Source organism: Euleptes europaea, chromosome 5 (genome assembly GCF_029931775.1).
Source record: "Euleptes europaea isolate rEulEur1 chromosome 5, rEulEur1.hap1, whole genome shotgun sequence".
Taxonomy (NCBI): Eukaryota; Metazoa; Chordata; class Lepidosauria; order Squamata; family Sphaerodactylidae; genus Euleptes; species Euleptes europaea.
Genome location: NC_079316.1, coordinates 48286630 through 48301833, shown reverse-complemented (window position 1 = coordinate 48301833; position 15204 = coordinate 48286630). Strand labels below are relative to the sequence as shown.

The 15204-nt window shown below is 37.6% G+C and overlaps 1 protein-coding gene across 1 annotated transcript in view; it reads left to right on the top strand.

Moving 5' to 3' along the window:
• The window catches only part of VPS8 (VPS8 subunit of CORVET complex), a 93165-nt gene that overhangs the window by 31758 nt on the left and 46203 nt on the right, over positions 1-15204 (top strand). Inside the window, exons 26-28 of the mRNA XM_056849263.1 lie at positions 685-804; positions 10242-10313; positions 14553-14672. Coding sequence (XP_056705241.1) covers positions 685-804; positions 10242-10313; positions 14553-14672 — 312 coding nt within the window. The remainder of the gene's footprint in view (positions 1-684; positions 805-10241; positions 10314-14552; positions 14673-15204) is intronic.

The following is a 15204-nucleotide window of genomic DNA, read 5'->3' as shown; positions in this document are numbered from 1 at the left end:
TTTCATTTCTGTGTTTGTTGTACTGAGCTTACTTTAATTTTTGGCATGGGGAAAGGTATGCCTATGGGTTAGCTAGAACATGTTACAGTTCACATAGTATGTGAACTCAGGTCAAATCTTAATGTTAATAATACACATTTAAAATTAGGATTTTCACCACTGGTCTGACCTACACTCGTCTTTTTTCCAGTTCTTGGCCTGCAATTCACCAGATATTCACGTTGTGTTTCCTGCTTTAAATCCTGTCAATAAATTTTTACCTATCTTTTGTCTACCCTTATGTCCACATATCAGATTCAGTGTATTAGGAAGAGATTCATTTTTGTCTAGTAAACTAGAAGGCAAATGCCTTTCTGCCCTTTGCCAGAATGCATCATTTGGAGCTACCCATGGTGATAATCTCTGCTCAAGTACCAGCAAGCAACAATAAATGTCAATAATTGTGAAAATGGATGTAAGAAACAATGGGGTATGTTAAACTGAAGTATTTTGTCTGCTGCTAAATCGTTGACCTTGTGCCATGATATATCTTTCCAGCACAATGGATAGTAGTTAAGTCACAGTGCACTGTATTGAAAATTTATTTACTGTACTCCGGAAGGTTTCTGGAATTGATAAATTTAGAACAGTTTCTTCAGGTCTTTGCACATTAATTATGACGAGACCATTAATCTTTTGTTGCAGGTCTTTGAATTTCTTATTCATTTGCACTCGGCTGAAGCACCAGTAGATGAAGAAGTTTACCCCTATGTACGCACACTGTTACACTTTGATACTCGGGAGTTTCTGAATGTGCTGGCATTGGTAAGTGCCAATAAACCTTCCAGAAAGTTATTATGGAAGAAATCCCATCACTGTCTACATTGGATTTGTTTTATATCTTCTTAGCCGAGCTTTTCACTAATATAAAAAAATTAATCTGTCATTGCTTTTAAATTTGTCAGTTACAGTGCTTGCTAATCTTTAATGGCAGGATTCAAAGCCGCTGCAAAATCTATTTTTTATTATTATTCCCTACCTTCAGGAATCAGCAGTCCCTTCCACTATTATTGAAAAACCTGTAAGGAGAAAGGAGATTTGAATTACTGTCATACCTTCCATACTAGTAGAATTTGCCCCAGTGATGAACTTCTTCTTAAACTAGTTTAGGCTCATTGTATATTGAGTAAGGTGAATGCATAAATTAAGTAACTGCTATATCCTAAACTTTCTGTAATACAAGCACAGGGAGCCATTAAACTGGGAGCCCTTGCCAAAATTCCTGTCTCTGAATTGATGTCGTTATAAAGTAATGTCATTCTTCAGCTAATAATGCATATTGCCAGGCTAGATTATACTAGATTATACAATGACCAGTTTGTCTAGTGCTGTGGATTCCTTTAGTTTTTGCTGGGTAAAGTATAAACTATTATACAGCAATACACATGTTCAGCATATGGTTTTAGCATGGGGATTGCTGCAAAAAGAATTGAGACCATTCCCTGCAATTGCTCCTTCTGAAAGCCAGAGGCTGCCCTGGCACTAAATACAGGAGCTGAGAAACAGAAGACTCCCTTTGTTTTCCCTTTTGATTTCAATGTAGGGCAGAAGATGCTTGTGTGAACTTTAGAGATTTTACAGCTGCAAGGGCCGATCAAGGTTGGTGGGTGAGGCACAGGACAGTAAAAGGTAGCATTATGACTTTAGGCCCTTTCAGATTATTTTCGGAACCTCAACTCCTGGCTCATTGCTGATAGTTTTACACTGGACATGCACAGGCCACATTGCAAATCATGGTTGTTGCTAATTGTTTTGCCTAAGGTGCACTTTGCCATTGCTCAATACAAAATGAAGAAGACTTCTATATATGTTGAGGTCTAACTTCTTTCATTTCCATTATTACCCCTTTCAGTGTTCTCTCTGCTTCCACTTTCATTTGCATCTTGGAGTGGGGAGGCTGCTATGTAGGAATTATACTTAAATGTGTGGATCATGTGGACAAATTATAAAACCAGTGTTGCATTATAGCTCAGATTATTGTTACTCTTGAAACAAGCATCTGGAAGAGGAGCTGATGCCAATAGGGTTAGAAGAGTGTAATTCTGTTCAGGATTTGCTCTGTTAATTATCTCCCTATAACAAGTTGTTTATGAAGTGCAAAACGTGTTTCTTCGTGTAATGCTACACTAGACAGATATAACTTCTCTGTTGTGAGTGGAATGCCAGTCCATGCCAGTGTTTACTCTAGAATCTAGACCAGGGATGTCAAACATCCGGCCACTTGAGAACTCTTATCCGGCCCACGTGCCAGCGGAGTAAGCCACCACCATCCCGCTCCCCATCTGGGCTGTTGAGCCAGCTGCTGATCTAGGCTGGTAAGCCTACTGTGGGGTTATCAGCCGAGGCAGCCACCTCTCCTCCAGAGTCAGCCACCTCCTCTCTGCTCCCGATCTGGGCTGGTGAGCCTGCAGCAGATTCACCTGCCGAGGCAGCCAACCCCGCCCCCAGTCTTAAGGTGTCAATGATCAAAGACTGCTAAAGAAAATACTGTAAGAGTGTTACTGTTTTTTTTAAATAAATTTTTTATTAAATTTTTAATAAAACATACAAAAAAGAAAAAACATAAAATACAAACAAAACAACCAAACAGAAATACAAAGAGCACTAATTATCTAATAATTAAAAGATACATTCTCGTAATATATATCTCCATAGTGCCCTGAGTCCCAGCCCCCACCTCAGTGCCCATCACCATTGGACTTCCGTTGGGGTGTTATGACACTACATTAAAAAAAAAAAATTCTCATCTTATAGTTAATTAAGAATCACATAATACTACAATTCGTTAAGTACAGTTTCAAAATCCGTTTTTGTCGATTTATCCCAATATGCGGCGGCCTTTGACCATATAGATTTAAAATCCTCCATATCTTTATCATGTAGAAAAGCTGTAAGTTTGGCCATCCGCATATACAACCATAGTTTTTCTCTCCACTCTTTAATTGAAGGTTTATTTATTTGCTTCCATTTTTTAGCAATTGTGATTCTTGCCGCAGCAAAACTATATTGACATATGACTCTGTCACCTAGATCTAAATCTTGTTTTGAAATACCCAATAAACAAAAAGCGGGATCTCTCTTAATTTTGGACTTAATCAAATTATTTGTTTCATTCAAAACTAATCTCCAAAACCTCCTAATTTTTTTACAAAACCACCAAACATGCATAAATGTACCTATATCCGTACCACACTTCCAACAAGAGGCCTTACCATCTTTTTTCATTTTGCTTAATAATACTGGAGTTATATACCATCTATAAAACATTTTATATAAATTTTCTCTTATTTCATTTGAGATGGTAAACTTAAACTCTTCTTTCCATAACTTTCCCCATGTTTCCAGATCTATATTATGCCCCAAATCTCGCATCCATTTCAACATCACTGGTTTAATCCTTTCCTGTTCTAAGTTTATTTCTATAAGTAATTTATAAACCCTACCTATCAATCCCTTGTTGCCCTTGGCTAATATAATCTCAAAGTTAGATTTAGTTTGATTATAACCCAACCTATTGTCCTTATTAAAAACATCCTTTAATTTATAATACATAAACCAGTCTTTAATTTGAAGTTCTTCTCTCGATTTCAGTAACCACTTCCCATCTTTAAATTCTATCATTTCCCTATAAACCTTACCATCCAAATTTAAGTGTGCACCTCTTCTCAAAAATGCTTCTATAGGATTAATCCAACCAGGAGTTTTACTTTCAAAAGCTAATTTGTATTTATTCCATATTTTTAATAATTTTTTTCTAATATGAAAATTAAAATCTTTATTTACTTTCTCCTTCTCATACCATAAGTAGGCGTGCCACCCGAATCGCAAATTGAATCCTTCTAATTCTAATAACTTCGGATTCTCTAAGAAAATCCAGTTTTTGATCCAGGTGAAACACGCCGCTTGGTAATACATTATCAAATCTGGTAATCCCAATCCTCCTGTTTCCTTTAATTCTATTAAATTATTGTATGCAATCCTATGTCTCTCTTTACCCCACAAAAATCTAATAATATCTTTTTTCCAATCTTCAAATATCTGTACACCTTTCAATATTGGTGGGTTTTGAAACAGAAAAAGCATTTTGGGTAGTAACATCATTTTGATTACCGAAATTCTTCCCCACAATGATAATGGCAATTTTTCCCAATTTATCAAGTCTTTCTTTATCTTTTGCCATTGATTTGCATAATTGTCTTGAAATAAATTGAGATTGTTATTCGATATCCATATACCTAAATATTTAATTTTGTTTTCAATATTAAACCCCTTCTTTTTGATTAATAATCGTTGTTGTGAGAGAGTCATATTTTTGGTTAAAATCTTTGTTTTAGTTTTATTAATTTTAAAACCTGAAAGCTTTCCATAAACCTCCAAAATTTCCTTCCATCTGTCAATTTGTTCAATTGGATCAGTCAAAAAACATACTAAATCATCTGCATATGCCTTAAGTTTATAATGATTACTACCTATTCGTATTCCTACATCCTCAACTTTTCTAAGATTATTCAATAATAATTCTAATACTAAAATGAACAATAAAGGGGAAAGAGGACACCCCTGTCTCGTTCCCCTTTGAATTTCAATCTTTGGTGATAATGATCCATTTATAATCAGTTTGTTGTGTGTAAATTCCATTTATAGCAGTTTTAAACTTTTCGCCAAAATCCATATAATTCAATACCTTAATCAAAAACTGCCAATTAACATTATCAAAAGCTTTTTCAGCATCTAAAAATATCAAGGCTATTGGTGTAGTATCTTGTTCTGCATACTCCAAAAGATCTATTACCACCCTTACATTCTGACTAATCAATCTTCCTGGTAAAAAGCCGGCCTGATCCTCATGTATTATTTGATTCAGTACCCTTTTTAATCTAGTAGCTAAAATTGCTACAAATAATTTATAATCAGTATTTAACAATGAAATAGGCCTAGAGTTCTTGACTTCCAGTATATCAGAATTTGTCTTTGGTATCAATGCTATATTTGCCTGTTTCCAGGTTTGGGGGATAATACCTTTTGTCATTCCTAGGTTCATCACATCCAGTAGATAAGGGGTTAACTGTTCCTTGAAAATTTTATAATACTACGCATTAAAACCATCCGGTCCGGGAGATTTATTCACTTTACTCTTGTTTATTACTTCTTCCAATTCCTCCTTAGTTATTGGGGAATCCAAAAGATCTTTATTCTCCTGTGTTATTTTCACCCAGTCCCATTTGGCAAAATATTCATCTATTTCTACCTCTGAGATTACGTTTTCCCTGTATAAGTTTGTATAAAATTCAACAAATGTTTCTAATATCTCCTCTTTAATTCTTGTTACCCTTCCTTTTAATTTGAAGTATTGGTACTCTTTTGTCTTTTTGCTTAAGTTGCCATGCTAGCATTTTACCCGGTTTATTTGCATGTTCAAAAAATCTTTGTTTGTTATACATAACTTTTCTTTCAATTTCTTCTGCAATTATGAATTCATATTGCTGTTGGCAATTTCTGATCTTATCCTGCTGTTCCTGTTTGGCTGCTTTATCTTGTACTCTACTTAAACAACGTTCCCCTTGTTTTATTTCATCTAGTATATATTTTATCTTTTTCTCCCTTTCTCTATACCATCTTGTATTTTGTTGAATCAATAATCCTCTAATTACTGCTTTACCAGCATCCCAAACTATATCTTCACGAGTACCCTTATCTGCATTTTCTTTAAAGTAATTCTGAATCTGCAACTTCATTTTGGTAACTATTTTAGTATTTTTTAATAGAAAATCATTAATCCTCCAGATTTTACATCCTCTATCTCCCAATTTAATTTTAACTAATATCGGATTGTGGTCTGACAAAACCCTTGGCAGGATCTCTGCAGCTTCTGATTTTTCTATTAAACCCTTCGATAACCATAACATATCTATCCTGGAATATGTAAGGTGTCTCTGTGGAAAAAAAGTATAACCCTTCTTATTACCATGTGCCAATCTCCAGACATCAAACATATCCCATTGATCTGTAAGAGCATTAAAAACCCTTGGCAATTTTCCTTCATTGGATGCTTTTTTCTTTTTCCCTGATCTGTCTAATTTAGGTGCCATAACACCATTAAAATCCCCCATCCATATCATTTTCCTGTAGCATATTCAGCTAGCAATGTTGACAATTTGTCAAAAAATATTTTTTGGTTTACATTAGGCGCATATAGACCCACAAGCATTATCTTCTGGAAGCCACATATTATTTCCACCATTAAAATTCTTCCCTCAATATCTTGATAGATAACTTTCGGTTCTAACAAAGCAGGTACAAACATAGCTATTCCATTAGTTTTTCTGCTTTCATTACATGCTGTAAAAAGTGTACCCAACCTTGCTTGTTTCAATCTAAATATATCTTTTGGAAGTATGTGCGTTTCCTGTAAGCAAATAACATTAGCTTTAACCTTTTGTAGTTGGTGAAATATTTTGCTTCTTTTGTTAGGCGAATTCAATCCATTAACATTCCAAGATAAAACCTGTAACATATCAAAATTCAGTTAGATCCCATATTCTTCCACTAAACAAATTAAAAATCCCTATTTCCCACTGCCTCCCTTCCCCCCCCCCTTGTTAATTAGTTCAGCCTTCAGGATCATCACGTAGAGAGTCCTCTGGTGGATCTATAGGTAATTCTCCACCTCCTGATGCTTCAGATGCCTTTTCTTCCTCTGTAAATTCTCTGGTTTGATCTTGTTTGGTTGGTTTAATAGGTTTAACCAATTCCGCATCATATCTACGTAGAAACTGTGCAGCCTTATCCACATCTGTGAACTTGAACCTCTTTGATTTAAAGATGAAAGAGATTCCGTGCGGAAATTCCCATCTAAACTGGATGCCACTAAGTCTCAAACGTTGAGCAATCTCCCTATAATCTTTCCTTTTCATCAGTAACCTTGCAGGTATTTCCTTCATCAATCTCAAAGGCTCTTCTCCAACTTTGAGCGGTGTCTTGAAGTGTTGATTAAGTATCAAATCTCGGTGACTTCTTGAAAACAGTTGAAGCAGGCAATCCCTTGGTACTTTGTTCCTGGTTGCATATGCAGAGTTTATCCTGTATGCTGTCACAATCATTCCTTCAATCACTTCTCCAGATTCTTGTAAAAAATCAGCCAAAAGAACTGTCAGATACCCACGTAGATCCCGGTCTTCCACTTTTTCTCTCAAACCACGAATGCGTATCGAGGATTCTTTTATCTTAAGCTCCATCATCGCCATTTGGTCTAAATGTGTTTGTTCTCTGTCAGTTGAAGCTGCTATTGACATCTCAAGGGTATCCACCTTCTTCTTAATTTCTTTGGTTTCCTGTGCATTTTTCTTAAGCTTGGTTTCAACCTTATCTTGCCTGACAGTCAGCGATGTGATTGTATCCTGCAAAGAAGCAATTGCAGCCGAATTTTGAGATGTAGTAATTGTGTTCTGGGATAACTCCTGCTTCATTTCTGTAACATCTTGATGAGTCTTAGTAAGCAATTCAAATACAGAGGTCAATGTCACTTCTGGTTTAGACTTTGGAAGCATCTTAGCAGTGACAGATGTTGATGCCACTGGAGAAGTTGTTTTAGTTGTAACTTGAGTTACAGAGGCCCTTCGAAGAGAAGACTGCACAACCAGCTTTGTATCTTTAAGAATGTCTTTTGCATGCTTCTCTTTGTCTCCCATCAGTAGGCTAAAAAAAGCTGAAAGCAAAACCTCCAGCAATTGTATTCCACAAGGGGGAAGTGGGGGAGGGCAGAAGGTTTCTTTTAAATCATTACGTTTCAGATTATTTCAATTTGGAGAATACAATCACTATGACATCTCATATATTTTGAGTCATGTCACTTAATTGATTCCCAAGTCTTTCATTTGTTTTGAAGATCTCACTCTTGCCAAAAACTTTTTAAAATGCGTCACACAACTGGCAAAAAGCCAAAAGTCAGAAAAATAAAACGTAACAGAATTGTAGATGGTTCAGAGTTTTTATTTAGAAACCAACAATGCCACACACCCCAATTTGTAACTTTAAAAATCCAAGTGAAGTTTTTTAAAAAAAATTATAAAGAAAATCGGCTTCCACCTCGCTCTCTCCTGCTGTCTCTTTAAGATGGCTCCGGTTCTTCAGAGGAGCCCCGTCAGAGCGACCGCCGCTGGTTTCTAGGCGGCTATCGCTCATATGACGGGTCCGCCACCGGCTCCCGACTCCGCATCCCCTCTTACTCCGAGGGGTGCCGCTTGCCAGATTTTCCCAGGGGAGGTTAATCGCCCTGTGGCAGCTGGCAGCAGGAGAGCGTCTTCAACGCTGTCGGCGAGGGGATCGTTCGACCGGAAGTCCCCAAGAGTGTTACTGTTTTAAGCATGTTCGTATTTGAATAATATCATTAATTGACTTTGCCAATAAATATAAAGTTTGTCTCTCTGGTATCTGGTATTACATTTTATAGTGCACATGGCCCAGCCCAACCAAGTGACATTTATGTCATATCCAGCCCTTGTAACAAATGAGTTTGACACCCCTGATATAGACCTAGATCCAATTTATTAAATTAACATTTAATTACTCTAGATATAGTGAAGATTTGAAACAACTACTGCTGAAAGTTAAAAGAGAAAGTGCCAAAGCAGGACTGCAGCTGAACATCAAGAAAACAAAAGTAATGACTACAGGAGAATTACACAACTTTAAGGTTGACAATGAGGAAATTGAAATTGTACAAGACTTTCTATTCCTTGGCTCCACCATCAACCAAAAGGGAGACTGCAGCCAAGAAATTAGAAGGAGATTGAGACTGGGAAGGGCAGCCATGAAGGAGCTAGAAAAGATTTTGAAGTGTAAGGATGTGACTCTGGCCACCAAGACTAGATTAATTCATGCCATTATATTCCCTATTACTATGTATGGGTGTGAAAGCTGGACAATGAAGAAAGCTGATAGGAAGAAAATAGATTCCTTTGAAATGTGGTGTTGGAGGAGAGTGTTGCGGATTCCGTGGACTGCCAAAAAAACAAATCAGTGGGTTATAGATCAAATCAAGCCTGAACTGACCCTAGAAGCTAAAATGACTAAACTGAGGCTGTCGTATTTTGGTCACGTCATGAGACGACAAGAGTCACTGGAAAAGACCGTCATGATAGGAAAAGTTGAGGGCAGCAGGAAAAGAGGAAGACCCAACAAGAGATGGATTGACTCAATAAAGGAAGCCACAGCCTTCAGTTTGCAAGATCTGAGCAAGGCTGTCAAAGATAGGAATTTTGGAGGACTTTCATTCATAGGGTCGCCATGAGTCGGAAGCGACTTGACGGCACTTAACACACACACACACACACAGATATTTATGTTTGGGTTTTTATTACATTTATTTTATTTTTGATTTTATTTGTACCCCGCCCTTTCCTGGCAAAACTGGGCTCAAGGCAGCTAACAACATACAATATTCATATAATACAAATGTAAAACATATAGTTAAAACCATAAAAACCTAGTCTAGGCTCATATACCATGTGTACATATATACCGATGGTGTCCTAAAATATATTCTTATTCCCCTACCCCACCTCAGGAGGTAATCATTCTCACATGGTAACGGAGGGCCAAGTTTGGCAATAGGGAGGCCAGCAGCTAACAGCGGTCTCATTTGCTCCAAGTGGGAAGGGGGCAGATCTCCACTCCTCTTCTGTTGCTTCTGGCTACTTCTTAGACTCTGCAGTTTTCTGCCTTCAGCACACCCTGTGCTCTCCTCTCCTTATGAACTAGTCATTCTTCTGATTCCCAGATTTGGGTTACCTGGTCCATTCAAAACCTGGCTCATATGTAATTTCTCTGGGCCTGAAGTTGTAACATTCTGAACACACAGTCATACCCCATATATGAAAGGGGGGGGGGAATTCTGTTTTATTTCTGAAATGACATTAATGGAAATGTGTTTGGAGCCCTGACATTCCAGGCTCCTCTTCAGTCGCATGCATTGGCCCTGTTTGATAGTTTTGTTCATGCTGTCAGTTATCTTGAATGCCTCTGCAGAAGAATGTTGGCACTTGAAGTCATGTTTGCTTTTAGAGTGAGGGAAATTAGGAAGTGTATTTGGGGGGGGGGGAAATCACTGTTAACTGTTGTACTGGTAGGTTTTATTTCACATTATTTGGAGGATAAATTTTTGAGGTGTTTTACCTCTCTTCCCAAATGATGCTCTGTAACAGACATTTGAAGACTTTAAGAATGACAAGCAAGCTGTGGAGTATCAACAAAGAATTGTGGACATCCTTCTCAAGGTACGTTCCCCCCCCCCCAATTTGTTTCTGTTAGTTCTGCAGTACATGCTGTGTGGTGGCCAGAGTAAAGGTGGGTTGTTTCTGAATTGTATGCATTGGCTCAGAATGCTTCCTTTGATAAGTTCATCACTTGTGTGGCTTGCTCATTGGTAAGAAGTGTATAGGCATTCCTTTTTACTATCTATTTTTTGAAGATATTTGGTTGAGAAACATTTTCCGTATCTTAATATAATTCACTGCTACTTATATGTTTGTTCCTCTTCAGATAATTAAGCAGATATTTCCATAAAATACCCTGGGGGATATTAACTCTCAGCACACTGTTATTATGAGTTGGCTGAGTTGCCAAATTCCAAACTATATATAAGGTTTACTAGATGATGGAAAAGTCCAAAACAAAATAAAAAACCCCAAACCCTACCATTATGTATGCAGCGGGTGACAGTATTTCAAGTGGAGACTAACAGGAGTCAGTTCTAGCTTTGTTTCTCTGTATTTCTTTATCACTGAGTTGAAACAGGGTATAAAATGGTGAATTTATTAATATTGGGTCACACAGGTAGGCAATAAAAGTATAAATATAGTGACAGAATAGTTATGCAGTTATCTTTTTTCTTGCCAGTTGTGTCCCATTCTCTTCTATAGTGTGTCAACGAAGCCAAAATGTGTAGATATACATATATCATTAGCTAAATAGGTGGAGTATACTAAATGTTGAAATAATCTACATTGAAAAGTACTAACAGTGGAAACCTAAACAGTGTTATCCTCCTGTTGAGTCAGTGAACTTAGAACAATGTAACTCTGCTTATGATTCCACTGTGAGGCAGCAAATGTGAACACAGGAGGTTGGTACAGTTGCTAGTGCAAATGGCATCGGCTGTGCAACAGAATGATCCAAGAAACAGGAGAGTCAAGAACTGACTTTATTCCAGGCACAGACTGCTGATGTTACTCACAGAAGCAGTCTTCTTTGAGCAAGAAAACTTGACAGAAAAGATGTTGTAAAGAAAGGTTCAAGATATTAGCAAATGAGAAATAAACAGTATAGCAAATGCTATCAAAATCTTGTCGAAGGCTTTCACGGTCAGAGTTCATTGGTTCTTGTAGGTTATCCAGGCTGTGTGACCGTGGTCTTGGTATTTTCTTTCCTGACGTTTCGCCAGCAGCTGTGGCAGGCATCTTCAGAGGAGTAACACTGAAGGACAGTGTCTCTCAGTGTCAAGTGTATAGGAAGAGTAATATATAGTCAGAAAGGGGTTGGGTTGAGCTGAATCAATGTCCTGCAAAAAAGTATCAAAGGTAATGTGCTAATCATTGCCCTGTAAGTATCCAGATAATGTGCTAATGAGGGTGTGGTGTGTTAATATGGAACCATTGTATCCTAAAGTGATCTGTTAATGTGTGAAATCCAAAGCTAATCTGCATGGCTATTGTTGACTGTAGTCTTTGTTAGTCTGGAGGTTTTCAGGACAGGAAGCCAAGCCTTATTCATTCTTAAACTCTCTTCTGTTAAAGTTGTGCTGATGTTTATGAATTTCAATGGCTTCTCTGTGCAATCTGACAAATAGTTGGTAGAATTGTCCAGTCTTTCAGTGTCTTGGAATAAGACCCTGTGTCCTGTTTGTGTCAGTCCATGTTCAGCCACTGCTGATTTCTCAGGTTGGCCAAGTCTGCAGTATCTTTCATGTTCTTTTATCCTTGTTTGTATGCTGCATTATCAAAATCTGTTCTCTCAATTTTATATTAATCTGCTGTGGAGGCTTGGTGTAAGTATGTAGAGCTATCACTTCAAAGAAGGTAAAAGTATAGTTCAGTGTTCTAGCCATGGTGCTACACCAGGTGTCACCATTTTGAATGCCCTTGCCATAGCTTAATTTCTTAAGAGTATGTTAAGAAGGCATTTGTAATCTGTCTGTCATTTCTTAGTCTCCATTGCAAAGAACTACTTTTTCTTAGATCTGGCTTCAACTGGCAGAGTATATGAAGGTAGACTTGTTAGTGCCCTGCCTTTGCTACTTCTAGTTCTGGTGGCTGCAATTTTTCTAGTGCAGTCCAACAAGTACATAGCCTGGAAATGTTCTAAGATTATTTCTTCTACATTTCAGTTAGCAGACACTTTGACTGCAGGATCTTGTGTATCATGTGCTGTACTAACCCTATTAACTGAGGATGCTCATATTTTCTGGACAGGTGTGTCTGAGCTTGTATGCTTCTTTTGCTCAACATAGTTTCAGTTTGTCAGGTTGTATAAGCATTGGTGTAGCTGGAAAATGGAGGGCAGTCTTGCTGACAGATGAGAAATCTGTTGAAATGTTCTCAGCAGGAAAAAGGCAATCTCTCACATAAATTGTCTGAAGGACCTGGAGGAGACTATAAAAGAGCAGGAGAGAAGGAACAATTAATTTTGGAATACAGGCAACTGACCATGGCAGGGACCATGTTAATGTTTGCACTAATTCTATAGGATGACATCAAACTTCAAGAGAAATTGCATAGGTGTTATACTAGATATAGCAAGGAATGTTTGGTAGATAGCACACCTGGCTGCAGAGTGATAAAATTGCTTGCCAAAAGTTGGATTATTGCATGAGATTTAAAACTTGACTAGTCAGCAAAGCAAATTTTTTTGGAGCCAGTTACTTTTCATTTTGAGTCATGTAAGACAATCTTTTTAATGATTAAAAAAGCCTTAAACTAAGATGATGGTTGGGTTTATATTAGTAATCTCATATATGAGCGCTCCCAGGTTAACGTGTTAATTTTTGTTTCAGCAAGAAGCTGTGTAACAGGGTTTTTAAAAAAGAACAAAAATTAAAAGAACCTGTCCTAGCCAGACAAAGAAGACTAATGAAACCAAAATAAAAATGGAGATGCAGGCAAAAATTAATCAGTTTGTCAAGGGGTGGCAGAGACATGAACAAGTCCCCATCCTTCTTGGCCTCCTACATTGTCAAACCTGATATCCACCAGGCCTAGAGTAATCCCAGATGCACCTTGTAAAGATCCTCACACCAGCTGGCTGAGCAATGGCAGCTGGCCATTTAAGAGTCAGGTAGACACAGACAGCTGGCCTGTTGACAGCCAGCTGTCTGAAAATCAGCTCTGGGGAAGATCCACCCTGGGGTCAGAGGAGTAACAAGACAGAAATTGCTCAGAAGGTACTATTGGTCCCTACAGGCTTGGCCACAACCCCAAAGGACTCCGGGGGGGGGGGGCACTGGACGTGCCCCAGGCCTGGTTTAGGGACTTTAAAAGGTTTGAGGGAGAAGGCCAGACCATCTCTGTCTCTAAGCTCAGATTATTTTAGCTTTATGGAATAGTTTATTCTAAACACAGCAGTAGTGCTGTATACCTAACTATATAAGCAGTACAAAATGTATTAGTAATAGTAATAATCTCAGTGTACAAAATGTATTAGTAATAGCATGGTATACTCAGCAATAACTGAGCCTGAGAAAATCCTGCAAATTCTATGCACAAGGGGGGGAGGAACTTAGATGGTAAAACTTAAAAATCACCTGAGAGAGTGACTTTAAAATCTTGATTGGTTTTCAAAAAGATGCAAGTTAAAAGTGTGGTTTGGGGAGTTAGTGAGAAAAAATAGGCGTGGAATAGAAGGAGAAAATCCAGCGTCCTCCCTGTCCACCGTCACTGTTCAGCTAATTACGGTGAGCTACTATGCTATTTCATAGTCTGAATGAGCTGTGCAGCTGTTATTCTGCTGATAAATTCAGAACAATGTCACTGCCCACTGCAGACAGGCACAACACACTGTAATAGAACTTCTTTTTGTTGATGTGGTTATATCTGCTTCCAGAGATATGATTTCAGAGACCGTGTTTACATTCAGTCTGTGATGAATTTAAGTTAAATTAATTTAAGTTACGGTGAAAGTAATGGAAACTACAGATATATTGATATATTACTTGCCTTCACAGCAAAAATACTGCAACAGCAAGAACAGTCGTGTGCTTTGCTTGAAACAATGTTTGTCTCAAGATTATATGAACAAAAAGCTCAATTTTTAATGATTTAGCATGTGTGCAGAGGCGTATCTTTTTGTCAAATAATAATTTGCAAGTTTGAATGCTACTTTATTTATCCCATCAAATGTCAATCTGCTGCATAGCTAGATATCCATTTTATTTTGGGTTCTTGCTACTTTTTTTCTAGTTCATGTGAGTAAAGGTATAAAATGTACTAACCTCTAATAAGTTAACTGCTTTCCCATACTAGGTTATGGTAGAGAACTCTGATTTTACCCCATCACAAGTCGGATGCCTCTTCACTTTCCTTGCCCGGCAGCTTGCTAAGCCCAACAACACGCTGTTTGTGAACAGGACACTATTTGACCAGGTAAAGCAGAGAAGCACAAGTGGTTGTTTCTAAAGTACTAAATCATTTTATTGTGTGACACCATGATACCAAACGATGAGGTTATGTGCAGGGTTGGGATGAAGAATGGGGACTCTGATGGCTATGGGTTCTATAAAGACCAAATGGAGAGGGAACCCAAGACAAAAAACAAAAGGGGGAAGGAAAGACCCAACCTAAAACCAAAGCTGGGTACCCAAAGGTTGGGTGGAAAAGGACTCAATTATGTATAGAAATATATTTATTCTAAGGCACTGATACCTTTATTAAATACATTAAAAATTATATTAAAAGAAAGCACAAATGGCAGTTAATACAGGTTGATAAACTAAAACCACAATCCAAACGTGTTGTGGCCCCCTGGCTGGCTGAAATGCATTAGGATTGTGGTTTTAGTTTATCAACCTGTATTAGTTGCCATTTGTGCTTTCTTTTAATATAATTTTTAATGTTTTTAATATAGATATCAGTAGCCTTAGAATAAATATATTTCTATACATAATTGAGGGAACCC